General features: G+C 40.7%; 2 protein-coding genes across 10 annotated transcripts in view; both read right to left on the bottom strand.

The window, feature by feature from the left end:
• The window catches only part of LOC109963592 (myosin phosphatase Rho interacting protein), a 47688-nt gene extending 36590 nt beyond the window's left edge, over window positions 1-11098 (bottom strand). For 4 of the 5 annotated variants that reach the window (XR_002275419.1, XM_020606243.1, XM_020606240.1 and 1 more), the window contains exons 1-3: window positions 10205-11098; window positions 7798-7875; window positions 5844-5909 (exon numbers count right to left, since the gene is read on the bottom strand). Coding sequence is in view for 4 of the 5 variants with exons in the window: in XM_020606243.1 (XP_020461899.1) it covers window positions 5844-5909; window positions 7798-7875; window positions 10205-10324 (264 nt within the window). In the remaining variant the exon portion in view is untranslated. The remainder of the gene's footprint in view (window positions 1-5843; window positions 5910-7797; window positions 7876-10204) is intronic. The other variant, XM_020606242.1, reaches the window with a different exon arrangement.
• Window positions 11099-11593: 495 nt separating this feature from the next.
• LOC109963588 (actin-binding LIM protein 1-like) overlaps window positions 11594-15140 on the bottom strand; it is a 14999-nt gene continuing 11452 nt past the window's right edge. For all 5 annotated transcript variants that reach the window (XM_020606230.1, XM_020606231.1, XM_020606234.1 and 2 more), the window contains 3 exons: window positions 14805-14879; window positions 14344-14424; window positions 11594-14029 (listed from right to left, as the gene is read on the bottom strand). In XM_020606230.1, the coding sequence (XP_020461886.1) occupies window positions 13916-14029; window positions 14344-14424; window positions 14805-14879 (270 nt within the window). In that variant the 3' untranslated portion in view covers window positions 11594-13915. The remainder of the gene's footprint in view (window positions 14030-14343; window positions 14425-14804; window positions 14880-15140) is intronic.

Here is a 15140-nt window from a genome sequence, read left to right as displayed (position 1 = left end):
ATATGTTGTGAAAGGTGAACGTGTTTTAATATGTACAGATAAGACAAAAGCCTACTTATTGAGGTGAGCCGTTTTCCCAAGCACCTGATTTAAACCAATTTTTAATGAATTTCGAGATCAATACATTTCAGTGAACTCAGTCCCATTTTAATATGCCCCCCCCCCCCGAGTTGTTTTCAAGTTTTAAGACCTTTCATTGCATTCAGCTTAATCATACTCTTCTGCTAATGGTAAACTTGTTTTTACCTCAGAAAGCACAGCACTCAGCTGGAAAGTGAACATACATATCAGGTCACGTAGAGGACAGCAGGGCCCTTAGTTAGTGATCAGTGTTAGCTGGAGGATAAGAACCGTCAGCCTACACAAGGACAGGAGATCACTGGAGGTCTGATTTTTCTGGAAGCTATAGCCAAATCTGTTATGTGCTGTTGACAGAGATCTGACAGACAGACATGGTATTTGGTTAGAATAGACAAGACAAGAGGAGCTTTTTTCCAGCACCATGAATTCATGCCAATTCAAAACATGCAATTTCCTGTGCACTGCAGTCCTTATCACTCCCAAATCATTTGGAGGGCTGGGGGAGGGTGCAGCTAGGGTGAAGCTACCCCTATCAGTTTATCTTTTGTGTTTCAATACAGAACAAATGCATGCTGGCATAACTCCATAAAAAAGGTACGGGATTCAGCAGATATTAGAATAAGACTTTGGTTTCTTTGACCAAAACACTAGTAAGTCTGTGTTCATGGGTGGGAAAGCTGCTGAGCCCTTTGTCACTGCATTTCTTCTCCTACTTGTAGGTCACAACACCCGTACAGTAGTTCAGAAAAACTGGAGAGGATAATGAAATGCCCTACGTGTTGCATCCTCCCACTGAGGCTCATTGTGGTCATCTTCCCCCAGCAAACAACAGAAAGGGCCATGGCCTGTGCATGAAATCAAAAACAAGTAAATGTTCTTTATAAATACACTATACTAGGCAACAGCTTTGGGCGGTAGGATTGCCATTAGGTTGAGTGGCAGTTACAGTATTGTAGACCCTGATGAGTACAAGCTGTATGAATGGCTGTTCCCATGGTTTTGTGGCTTTGTGCAAGGGGAACAGTGATCCCACTGTAATCCATGATTGTTTACATTCCAGCAGATCAGTTCCTACTGGAGCCATAAGGAAGGGTAAGGGTTAAAGAAGACTCATTCTGCAAAACCAACTCATGTCTTACCCAGGTCTCACACTTGGTAAACAACCCCACAGTAATTCAACATGGAAGACTTACATGGTCACAGCTCATGTTGATAAGACAAACACCACATTTATTCTGTACCATTTCCCCTCTAAAGTCAACTTCTTCTCTCCACTGTAGCACAAACACATACATACACCAGGCAGTTTCTACTTCACTCACCACTCCAACCACTGCTTGGTGTGAGTGGAAGACTCAGCTCCCCTATAAGCATCCCTAATTTGAAGGGGTGGGGTGGCCAGACACTTATTCCCTTCATAGTGTGCCTGGAGAAAACAACACAGCTCAGAGGCCCTGCATGCTCATCCATCCCCTAGAAAGCTCCTCTCATTCCAAAGCCAATGAGACAAAAGCCTTCTCAAAGTTGGTTAAAAATAACCCTCAATTTCATGTTTCACAGGGGTAAAAAAGGGAGACAGTTTATGCATGCTTCAGCCTGCCTTAAAGTCTTACAAATCCGAGGACAAACAAGCTGAGGTTATATCCAGTATGCAGTCAGAGATTCAGCAGAGACAGCATAATAGTGTACATCAGGTTAAAAGAATGCACAAATGTGTGGGAAATGGAAGGAAATATGTCAAAACTCTCAGTTCCTGGACAGCGCTATGGGGCAGGGTTCACTATTTGAAGTCCAGTAAACACGGGAAATGAACTGAGCTGAGAAGAAATGAGAATGACTTCAACAGCTGAGACATCGTGTTTTCATTGGAATAATGGAGGATATGGCTGTGGTACAGACAGTCGACTGCAGTCAATACAGTTTAAAGGCAAAGGCAACTGAATTAACTCTGAACTGGCTTTTTGTGTACTGCAACTCAGTGGGGAGCCTCATTTTATTTGCAGGTACAGTATACTGTGCCTGTTCAGTCTGGACTAAAGTACATATGCTGATCAGTTAGAGAAGACAAAGTGCACCATCTTTTCAAAGCACCCACAAAAGGCCATTAAAAAGGGTGACAAAATATTGAACACAATCCACCTTCAACCGTAAGTGTGTCAATGCAAAAGCCTTCTTAGGCTAAAGAAGGGCACACACAAAAATAAATTTTAAATAAGGTTGCAACTCAGTGCGAGCTCAGAGACCACAGCAGAGATTGAGACAATGCAAAGAAAAACATCACCTTATATCATATAGAGAGGGGTGTTTTTGTCCATGAGAACAGGTTCCAATTAGGTCAAAGCATAGTCAGTGGGAGTTAGGTACTGTGTGAGGTATTAAGGACCACATTGCCAAGTAGTTATTAGAGTGTGTGGTGATCATTTTAACTCGCACTGATGTCAAAGTGGCTTTGTGAGGCTGGAGTGTTCTTTAAACCCACGTATTTGCCCTCACCACAAGGTGATAATGGATTGTGTGTGTGTGTTTATTTCTCATATCATTTAAACAGCTTAATCATGGGTGACAACTGTCTGTATTATTGATTTTTCATTTTCTTGCTACTAAATGATTATAAGGCCACTTCCTGAGTGTCAGCTTTAAAACTCAGCCACCCGTTTGACACGGCCTCTGCAGTCAAGGACCCTCATTCCCAGTGCATCCACCCACACAATCACACACAGAAGCGTGCACTTCAGCACAAACTCTGTTCAATCCAGCCTTGCACATTTGTTTTGATGCTGTGTCTGATGTTTCTTTTCTACAGCTACTGTAGAAAGGCTTGCTCACCACCGACTGTGCCTAGAGAGAAGCTCAGCCCACACACTCACGCTTCACTTACAGAGTGTTCTGTTCTGTATCCCCACAGTCAGGACAGAGACAGCCAGAGCTCTCCACAAAGCAGAGAATAACTCTGCCCCATGTTACATATGCCATTGGTCAGATGTTGCTGGACAAAGGGACAGAACATGTTGCCTAGGTAACGCTCTTCTGAAAGAAGTGTAGGGCTGCTCTGGGAAAATCTAGCTTGTACATTTCAGCAAATGCTGGAGACTGAACTGAGTGGATGAGTAAGACTGTGAAAAAACGCAGCCGTCTTCATTCATTTCTATGGGGGATTGTGTTCCCCGCAGCCAGCACCAGCACTCCAGGGGGCTCCAGCAAAATGACGCAACCCTGTGCGATGAAAAAGTTGGATCTGATTCAACTTTCACCACGCCAGACAGCGACATCATCCAGCAAAGGTGCTGTGTTGATTAATCATGTACGGGGGACGATCAGGATGTGGACGCCCAAAGGAAGAAGGCTTTTGTTTACCTTGTTAGCATGAGCATTCATTGCTATTCACTTTCAAATTTGGGTCACAATTAATGCACCATAATGACACACCATGCATTATCATTAGTACTGAATGCTAACCTGTGTTTTTCTGTTTTGTTTTATCTATCATTGCTGACACACTGGTGGTAGAATTGGTGATAAGGTAGAACAGGCTACGTTAGCAGCATGGTTAACCAAACAAAACACAATGGAAATCCCTGGGCTGGAAACATAAATGAAGCCACTCATGTTGACTCGCCACAGCATGGCTGTCTTGTACACACCTAGGAAACATTCCTCGTGTGGCCCCTCACCCCCCTGACCCTTGTGTTAAAACAGAGCAGGGAGCTGCCTTTTTTCTGGATCAATGTGAATGTACAGTAACTGTGCCATATCTTGGAATTTACAGCTAATAAATTACACAGCGTTAAAATTCAGTGGCCTACCTTAGACTCAAAACATTTTAACTCTGTTCTTTCAGGGCCTATACCAAGAACAACGCAATAACACACTAGCCTTGCATGGCAGCACGTCCTACGCACGCATGCATTTTCAGCTATTCAACCTCTCTTTCGAATCAATGACGGAACACATTTTCTCTTTTTCTAGCTCCTAACTGCAGCTACACTGTCATCTGTTTACCACTTGTTTCTTGCACATAATGGTCCTTCTAATAAAATGTGTGTGTCATGCTGGGTGTTCACCACAGGAGGGCAACCCCAAATTGATGACTCCAAGAACTGTGATCTCTCCCAGGCGTTTACTAACTCATTCCTTTCCCTGAGAGCTGTGCCACATCCTGCAGGTTGGGACTGCAACCCATCTGTGTCTGGTTAGAGCCAAGACACAAGAGCCATAAAACTAGGCCGTGAGGAAAACAGAAGGTCAACTCCTCATCTACAACCTCAACCACTGCTCTCAGATGGTGGCTCTGAAGTGGTCTAGAACAACATTGTCAATTTCTCTCTTGTATTTAATGTTGATTGTGGCCATGTATACTAATCAACATAAACTTGCCTGATATTAGTGCCAGATACATGTTTGTGCCACTGTTTATTCAACACAAAACAATTATTCTAATGCACTTGATGTGACAAGTGTGCTCCTATATTTAGTCCCACTTGATATTTCCACCTCCAGACCCTCCTCCCTCACTTCTGCTTTTGATCCATCATTCAGAAAGGAGATGAAAAGATGTAGAGTAATACAGAGAGAACAATGAATGGAGGGACATTTGCTCTTTCCTTTGTCCCTTCATGTACACACCTCATTCCTCCTCCTCCTGGTGTCATCATCCTCCACTAGTGCCTCGCCAATATAATTTACTGGCTCCAGTTTGAAGACATTACAGCCAGTATACAATTTGTTGCCATGTTTTGTATAATAAAATTTTGGTTAAGCAAGATCCTCCTTGCTATTGGATGTGTTGTGTAAATAACAGCCTGGCCAGTCAACATGGACCAGATTTCTCTAGAAGAATTCTATGACCCCTAATGTCCTAGCTCCTGCTTCTGTTACATAAAACCTCTCAGCATCTCTCTGCTCTGCCAGAGAAGGCCACATACAGTATGAAAAGGTCAATGGGAACACAGCAAGTGTTGTTTCAACTTCTGCTTTCACCTCATTTCAAAGCAGTTCCAGCATTTATTATAAAAATGTTGAGCTCAATATACTGCGCGCCCACATGCTACACTGCAGAGCCGGCAAACCATATCAAACAAGTGGCCCACTAAAACATGAACTCAAACACAGAGAGTCTACATATTCATTTTAGAATTCTTATGTAGCTCTTTCACTAATGGCGCCAATAAAGATCACTAGAGACAACCAGCTGGTTTTGAGTGGTTCTTCCAGTTTTTCTTTCAGAGCAGGAAATAGCAAAGGGGCTCTTGCACAATGCCACTTAAACACGCAAATGGGCACAAGACTTTGTAGCAACACCGTGTGGTGTCACTTCATTCCTTTTTGACATTGCTGCGTTAGTTATCTTGGTATTTAGCACAGTCATTAAATGCCATGTGCAAGAAGCACTGGTGTTAACAGTGTAGTGACTGCCTGTTAAATTGACAGCGAGCCACTTACACTCCATGTCTCAGACAAAAATGCTACCAACAAAATAACTATGAACTCACATTTTAAAGTCAGTAAATATTCTCTCCTCTTGTTTTTATGCAATTTTGTCATGTGAAAAGCTTTCACTGAGACCAACTCCTTTTATAAACAGAAATAAACAAGTGTAAAATCAGCCTCTCTATGCCCTGCTCTGTTCCAATTCGTGTTGATATGCGGTTGCCATTATTCGAATATAAGCCATAAGCTTTTGTTTTAGGAGTTATTGCACACAAAAAAAAAATTTCTCAAGCAAACAAAAATCAGCAGCCAACAGGGAAAGAACTGTCACTCACCATTTCATCCAGAGCATAGCGAAGTAAACCATGCTCATGAAGGATGAAGAACCTCCTTTGCCATTTCTGTAAAAGAAAAAGAAATTGTTGCATTATCGAGATAATCAAATGGTAGATTATCAGCATCAGCCCCAGAGTAAATCACATTAGTATTTTATAAAGGATGAAGCAAGTTTGGAAGCGGTTTATTTACATTAGCCAGTTTTAGTCAACTATTGTACTGTTTGTCTTTGGATCAGTAAATGTTCCAATTATAACCTTACATTTTATATACTGCACAACTAGGGGTGTAAGGACTTGGCCATTACAAATATAAACAGTATATACACAAAACATGCCAAACATTTGGCACTTGACACTTTCAGTACATACCACATCACACACACTCCTTCCCATCCAGCTGGGCAAGATTGCAACATCATACTTCAGTTTGAAAATCAATCATCCAGATTTCACACAATTTTTCTTCACAGCTGTATTTGAGAATAGAAAGCCTATATACAGAAAACTGATGGGAAATCAACAGTTTGTTATGTCCCGGCTGACTGCAGGTACGATGACAAGAAAAGCCAAGCACCATGACCAGAACCCTCTAAAAAGGCAGACATGTAAAATACACACAACTGTGAGCTGATGTCTGCCAATCTTACGTCATCCTGCACAATGTTAATAGACTCCAGCCTTCTAAAGACGATGACCATGCTTCTGAAACTACAAGGTGAAATTTAATATACACTGGAAGTCATTTTACAGGATCAGAATTTCTGCAAATGATACGGTGACAGTTTGCATTGCTCTCCTTCCTCATTGGCTCAATCAGCTCTCTGCTGCGCTCCTCTTATCTTAATGCACTGTTTTGTCTTCGTGTTAAATTTCCTGGGCTCCAGAGCCCTATCCATAAAATATTGAGAGGTGCTTTGTAACCTAAAAGGAATTGGAAGATCTCAGTAAGGTTACCAATAACTCTCACAGGTGATGGACACTGCAGTCACATCCAGAGATACCATTATATATATTTAAAAAACAAACAAAAAAAACAAAAAAAACCAAGTGATATATGGCTTACAAGGAGCTACTGATAATGTATTAGGCTCAGTATTACAAAACAGAGCCACAGACTCACAACCTGTCAGAAAAGTGGTTCTAAAACATGACTCATTCAACATGTCAGCACCCTGTTCTCTGTCATTTGTAGGTCAGTGTTGACTGACCAACACTGCTCACCTCAGCTATCTGTACATGCCACTAATTATACCCCCACAGTAAAGAGCTGATTGTAAGAATAGGCAGACAGTTGGGAGAAGCTGTCAAAGCAGCAGCAGACTGTTGACAGTAGATGAGTTGGAATATCCAGAGGTGCCTTTCCTAAAACCCATATGGAAGCCATCAGGGCAGCTGTGAGAACTGGGACCTTTCCTTCTCCTCCCCCACATTCTCCCTACTCCTCTTTGGGATGCATCACCACAGTATAATCTAGAATCTGATAAAGGCAGCGATTCAACAGCACAAAGGTCCCATTACATGATGCTAGTGGAGCCTGATTCATGAAATCAAGTCAATATTAGGCTCATTATTTCCTGAAAATGAGGCTTCTTCTGATAGAAGGCCAAGCCTCCCACAGAAAGCTGTGAAGCAGCTACAGGAGCTGCAATAACCAGACCTCCAACTTATCTGGCACCCTGTGAGCTGCCGTGATATACTAGACTTTATCCACCTCATATTCAAGCACAGAAAATCCTAGGAACCGCACCTATTACCCCTTGGCATGAGCAGATACTACAGGCAATGGGTCAAATAAAGTTGTTACCTTTAAAAAGACACCATTTTTAGCTCATGAATTTCATGAAGCTCTACCCAAAAGCTTCTTCATTAATAGGAAATCAAAAACAATATTAATTTCTTAATGCAATTCATTTCCAGTCCAGCAAAGATAAACACTTGAGAAACCACTTACCCGAGATCTGTGTAAGGGATTGTCAAAATTGGTTCCCTCCGGTGCAAGGAGCAACCATCCTCCATATACAGGTTTTGCCTGGAGAGGTTAAAATACAATTAGACTATTGACAGCACACACTTAAACAGGCGCATTAACAGTTCAAGTATGCACATTAATTCATTGCAGATATGCCTGCAGGCTAGTCCTAAGTTTATGCTACAAATTGTGACCCAAGATCAGACGGCATTACACCGACACACATTTTAGTTCAACTCCAGGAGGGTGTGTATTAACTGCCTTGAATTGACAACAGGCTACAGCTGGCTGTATTCCAAGACACTGTGCTTCCCTGGAAAAAAAAAAGGGGGAAAGACTAACACACATGATTTTCTCTCTGATCCTCTAAGTGGGTGGACTTGTGGGTAGAGAGGGTAGCAAGAAGCAGAAGTTAGCAAGAAAAAACAGTGGATGAGAACCAGGAGAGAGAAGTGGTACTAGGAGCTTTTGAGGATACAGATTTGCAATTCAAACTTGTACTGAGAAAGTTGGCCTGGCAGTCGTTCTTAAATAGTTCTGGCACGTACTTGAACCGTAGCCAGACTAGTAGTCAGCAACTCTTTTCTGAGCAGAAAAGCTCTGCATAACCATTGCAGACTTATAGGTAAAGTTGCAGAAATTTTACTAAATATATTCACACTCAAGTCTGTTTATGAATAAATATGTTTACACCTAAACAGCTTATAGAACTAAGTAGCTTGCATAATTCAACTGCACTCCCAAGTCTGTAGAACAGCAGCCTACCAATTAAGTTGAAAAGCTCTGACATTTACAGCCGCCTGGCACCTTCATGTCCCGCTAGCAGTGGTTTTGATTACAGCCCTAATTTCATTACATGAAAAGCCAGGTATAATCCACCATAAAATCCTCTTTCGTTTTGATTACAGGAGGTACAGCAAGTTTCTCAGCCGAGTGACTCTATAAACAAAATGACATAACAGGAATTTTCCGCCCTGAGTTGTAACCACAAATCTGAACAGTCAAGAGTTTGTGCAGACTTGCAAGAGAAACGACATCCAACTTTTGAGAGACAACCTGAGAGCACAAAGGAAAAGCATGTCAAAGATCAGACCAAGACATTTGATAATGGAACTGCAAGAAAGAGCAGGGAAGGTTGAGAGCGAAACACACTAATATCACTAGTTTCTTTATTGTCTGTGTAAAAATCAAAGAGAAACACTGAGAATGAGCACTTAGAGAAAACAGTCCCATCACTCCTCACATGACCTGACAGCAGCCCAAATGGTAAGGCCTCCTGAGAGGGTGAAATAGACGAGATGAATCCGGGTTTTTTTTTTTTTTACCCTTCAGTGGTTACACCGAATCATTTGAGTGTGTTCATTTCACAGCGACCCCCAACTTGTTATTCCCTCCTGTCAAAAATTACTATGTAGGCTAATACTGCACTGATGGTGTGGGCCTTTGAGTGAGGAGCTAGGAAGGAAAGAAGAACAGCTTGCCGAAATGTGCACAGAACGAGATTCACAGGCCTTCTTGCAGTAGGACCTTTAAACAATGACTTGAGGTGATCTGCAAATCTCAGGTCAGGTCAGTGTCTGACATGATATGATAACCTATGTGCAGCCATCACAGGATAAGCTTGATATGCACTGGATCACAAATGTCAGTAGTGAAGAAAAACTTTGAGACAACATGCATCCCAAAATAGTAGCCTAGCATCACTACCAATGAGCATTAGTGTCACTCATGTAAACTGTCAACCTGGATTCAGGTAACTCTTAACCCATCTTAAACAGCTTACCAAAAGGAATGATCAGGATATAGGCCAGTGAGTCCTAATGCCATCTTCTTAAAGATGCCAGTATCAACACAGCCCAGCAGAGAGCATTAGAGGAATATTTCCATTTGTTGTTTATATATGGGAGCTGACAATGTAATTTTGTCGTTGCCCAATTTGTGCCTTTAGGGCCCATCTTGACTGCTAATTTGGGTGTATGGGAACCCAACAAAGCGAGAGGAAAAACAAATTAGGTAAAATGGCACACAAGAACATAGTTCTAGCGGGGACAACTTTTAAAAGCATTCACGGAAATAACTGCTGCCCAAATGATTCAACAGCAGCAGCTGTAAGTAAGCTACTGTGCTGGGAGGCATAGAGCTGCAGGCCTAGATCTGCATGAATTGAGGTCAGTAGGCGCCCCTGGGCTGGAAACTAATTATGTCCAATTAACCTAACCCCTGCACTTCATAGTCCATGGATACAAGACAGACTGTCTGAAATGTGACCATCAAACGTCAACATAAAAAGAATATTTTTCCCTTACTGTAGTCTACATAGGCAAAGAACCTATCACAAATATGAAATATAGGCTAATCAATAAAATAAATGCTTAAAACATTTGTTCACCTGGTTTAAGTCTTCGTCGTTCAGCAAATGTGATTCTCTAGGCCTAAAGCAGTTCTGGCATTTACTTTTGTTGAAAATGTTGGCTTGAAATTTCCGACAGGGATTGTCTTTGAGTGACATTGCTGGTGTAGACGGAAACACTGAGAAAATTTTCCAACAAGTCGCTTCTTCCAAAATCGCTCAATTCTCGCAGCCAAAAATGGTTGGCGGTTAGATATGAAAAAGACAACTTTCTATAACAAACCCATTCGATGAAAGCCGTGTGAAGTCCATTAAGCAGGCTGTGGTTCGCACTTCACCTGTCCTGGGTTACCTGAGGCAGTGAATAACCTCTCGTTAAGTGACGTCTATGATGGACATCTTGCAGGAGGGGTCGCCTCCCGCAGCTAACGTTTACCTGCTAACTTTTGTTATTGCAGGCTATAGTTGTCAAATAAGTCGTCGAAAGCGCACACAGGTGTACTCTGTGTTCTCCTTAATTCTTGTGTCCCCTAATAAAGTGTCGACGTTTCACAGGTGACATTCCGGGCCCCCAGCTCGTTGCAAAGGTCCCGTCAGCCTCCATCTACCGGAATGGCTCTACCGAGGGAGGGAGTCCACTTTGGCCCCTCTCTCTCTCTCTCTCTCCCTCTCTCTCTCTCTCTCTCCCGTGTCTTTCTATCAAACAAGTGATACCGCAATCATCGCAGTTCAACCTATTTCACACATCTAGTCTCTGTTAAGGCCCAAGGACCGTTTAACAACTTTACAAACGCCACCAACACGGTTGCCGTACAGTTAAATCCATAATGTCTGATCCTGTTTGTCGTAACACCCTCTCGTTTGCACCGCTACGCACTCTGCGGTTAATGTTTTCGTGAAAATCGTCGGTTGGGCCAGGGAGAGATGAGGAGGTGCTCACAAGCTGAGTAAAGCGGTGAGTGACAGCAACCTCGACCAATCATGTACACGACACGCTCAAGAACGAAACCGCATCCAATAGAAATCGTCAAAAATCTCCCTTACTTTCGCTCAAGCTAGGTGGGCTTTAAAGAACCCACAATAATAAAACCAACTTCCATGTGAAACTGTAATGTTTTTAATATTAGCCTGAACTAATATTTTTCATTTGAAACGGAAAAGACCGACTATTGGCTAACTTTATTCAGGCTACCCCCATTACTAGTATGATTTTGTTTTGTTTCCTTTGTGTGTGTGCGTGCGGTGTGCTAATCTTCAAAAAAGACAAAATAAAGTTAATCGAGTCAAAACATTTCTAATTCCTGTTGTCCAACATGAAAACATTAAACAGTGAAAAGTATGTTAAGAAGTGTTACCCAAACGAAAATGAGACAAGCTCATCTAGGCTTTAATTAGTAATAATAACTTATAAACAAGAACACCTTGGAGTGTGTATGCAAAAGTCTAAATACACAAAAGTACAACAAAAACATTCCCTCATGACAGTGACAAACAGTGGGAGATAACAGTGGCCCAAACAAAGGAGTAGATAACAAAGCATGAATGTGGGCTTTATTTGCTTACATTGTTCTATCATGTTACCCTGGTTGATATAACAAGACAAAGGAAGGGACTCTGTTCAGGACTGTTTTTGCAATATCATTGCTAATGCATCACATCTAGGTAGATAAAGGGAAAAAGAAAGATGTCCTAAATATACTGCTCAAATACAAGTTGAAACAACATCTGACAGCTGTTAATTCTGGAAAGTAATGCCAAAGTAGTGTTTTGATTCCAGGCTCCAGAGCACCATTTGTTGGTGTTAAATTTCAGTGGATAGGTCTAAGACAATAAATAAATAAAAATATAGATAAACATACATATACTGTATGTCAGAGCGAAATCAAATGGGAATGCATGAGATACAGTAGATAGCAGGTGGAGCTTATGTCACTAAATTCTGCAATTCTTCGGACATGCAGCTGAGTTTATGTGTGGAAAAAATGAAGTGTTGCACAATACTGTGATGTTATGAAAATGTTGTCATGCTTTCCAATGTATTGGTTCACCACTTGTTGTCTTATTACATTTATTTCGTAACAATTGGTCGCTTATTATATTACACGATTAAAATATAGTAACGGAACATTTAGCAAGATGTTATTCAAAAGCATGGAAGGGCTTTAAACCTTTTCTAGGCGAGTGTGAAAACACTGGTTTGCTTTGGTTGTCCTTTGCTTGTGTTCTACCATAGTTTCTCTGAAGATGTTCCATCTGTCTCTTGATTTTGACAGAAGTACAGGAAAGTCGGGTAGTAATTAGAATTTCAGCTACATCATAAGTCAAGATAGCATGTTTAACAGTGATTTGGTTACTGACTGTGACTGAAATTTGTGTGCTTTAGAAATGCATATTTTACAGAGAGAGTAGTAATCATGAAGGCATCTACGCAGAGTACAGATACCTTTAAGAACATCTGTCACCATGGGCAGGTTCTCTGAAGTCCACATAAAAGCAAAAAACTACATTTTCAAAAACCCAGTTATACGGAATACACTTCAGTATTCATACACAACCTCCTGCAAATGAAAACACACTTACTGTATTTACTCATCCTGTAAAAAGCACAGTATTTCATTTAGGGCTTTTGAGTTGGTGCTTAAATAGTCAAAGTAATTCTACAGTTTACCACAGCTGGGTGAAACATAAACAAAAAAAGATTATTTAATCATCTTAATTATTCCTGTAACCATTCAGTAACACAGTCCAGTGATACTTAATTAGAAATACAGTTCTCACATATTTTCATAGGTTTTGTGCTTGAACATGTTGTTTGTGTCATCAAGAGACAACAAAATGAGTATCAACTAAGGGAAAAAATATAGTAGTTTCACTAAAACATGGGTGAAATGCATTCAGTCCTTGAGGGATATACAGTATCTTGCATCAGAGTTACAGTATGTGTGATGGTAAGCTATGTCTATGTCATATACCCAGTCACTATACAATACATAAGGTATACATGGAAAGTATTATCAAGAATATACAGAGGTTTTAACAAACTTCACAACCATTTTAGATATGAACGATGTTTTCAAACTGCATTGGAAAAGTCATTCATTCAGGCAAGCAAAAATATATTAGTGAAAATGTTGTTTCAGTTTGTTTGTGTTGTGTTTTTAGGACTAACCCCCGACCACCACCTTCTAGCTGCCATTTGCAGATACATCACTTAAAACAGTTAAGCTCTCTGTCATCGAACATAATCCAAGGTTTTGCACAATTAGTCCTAAATAATACACAGCGTGAGCACTTTAGTGATCTGGCACTCTCATCCTAAAGTGAAAACATACCACTTTTCAAAAAAAAAAGGTTTTCAAAGCATGCTACCAGTTTTCAAGTTAGGCAACTAAATAGGAAAGAATACCTTCATTGGTAGCTCTCACAAAGTCAACATGACACTATCCGAACAGCTGAATCAGCTGAATGTTAGTTAATTCCTGGGTAGACAGGGGTGATGTAGGACAGACAAATAATTACTATTACCAATGTCAAGACTAAAGCTAAGTTGAGTTTTCATGTTCATATCTACTTTGGGGTAATCTAATTTTAACCGTTATTCATAACAATAGCCTACAGAAACACCGTATTGCGTCTCTGTGAAGCACAACTTTACAGGGACACAATACTGTGTCTCTGTAAAGTTGTGCTTCATCCTCTTCTTGGGCAAAACACTTTAAACAGTGAGTTAAAACATGCATTAGGCAGCATTTAGAAGAGACTGGCCTTCTTCTTCATGTCGTTACGTTTCCAAAGTGGAAGTCTGTCAAATTCTTGAATCTGCATGCCAAAAATCTCAAGGAATGAATCTGGAGAAAGGTGGCGCTGCAAATGAAGACAGGACAGAAGAAAAGAATCAGGTTACTGTGGAAAAGAAGAACAGTTTAATCTTTATGGTGCATTTCTCACACTATAGATTCGACTGAAACTAAATACAGTACTGTCTGTTGTCATCTTTTGTACTTTTTGTATTTTTTGCACACAGCTTTGGTACTTAATCAAGCAGTGATCATTTTCCCCTTTGTTAATGATTTGTACAGCACAACTAGAGTTACATAACAGCACTTCTGTGGTTAAAAAAAGACAAGGTATATCACATTGTAGGAATACATTTCTTACACTTGACTGCTTCACTGTACCTCAAGTCTTGTTCTGTCAACATCCTTGGGAAGCTTTACTCGTCCTCTATCAGTAACTATGAGCATTTCATATGGGTAGACCTTGGCAAGACAAAGACTGCATAAGAATGCTTTTTATGTTGGTTATTGCATTTGCTACACCTTAATACAGTCATTTGCAAACACACTATCAGCTTTTGAGATGAGAGCTGGCGTTAGCACATCATATACCAGGCATATAATAAAACCATGCACAGCTTTCATGGATAGTTGAAGTCTATAGTACCAGTACTTCAGCCTTCAGAAAAAAACTGTCAAAGTCCTGCATGTACTAGTTTTTGCCAGCAGACTGTATTTTCACATAACCTCTAAATGTATGTAAAAAACATGAGAGGTCAGTGTAGTTTCCTCTAGTACATGATCTGGCAAAGAATTACTGTAAATGATAACGAAAAAAACACGAATATACACATGATACTTGCTTTTGGTTCCAACACGTTAGGCACAGACACTCCTCTGTCCATTTGAGCTAATGGATGTAGACCATCATGGGTGAGCTACAGAATGAAGCAAACATGCACTGGAACAATGTCCTGGCAAAATCAGTCACTTCAAAACTAAAAGCCAACAGATTACTGTAAGTACGGCAAATTTACAGGTTATGTGACACATAAAATAATGAAGATATGTGCAAGTACAGCTGTGAAGTGAAACTGTGTTAACTTTATACTTCTCTAAACATGCGAATGCAGGTGAGGTCAGTCCTATGGAAATGCAATAAACCTCATCGGGAAAGAAAGAATGACCAGGGATTCAAG

This window comes from Monopterus albus, unplaced genomic scaffold (genome assembly GCF_001952655.1).
Source record: "Monopterus albus unplaced genomic scaffold, M_albus_1.0 scaffold76.1, whole genome shotgun sequence".
NCBI classification, from domain to species: Eukaryota; Metazoa; Chordata; class Actinopteri; order Synbranchiformes; family Synbranchidae; genus Monopterus; species Monopterus albus.
This window is presented reverse-complemented; position numbering and strand designations above follow the sequence as displayed.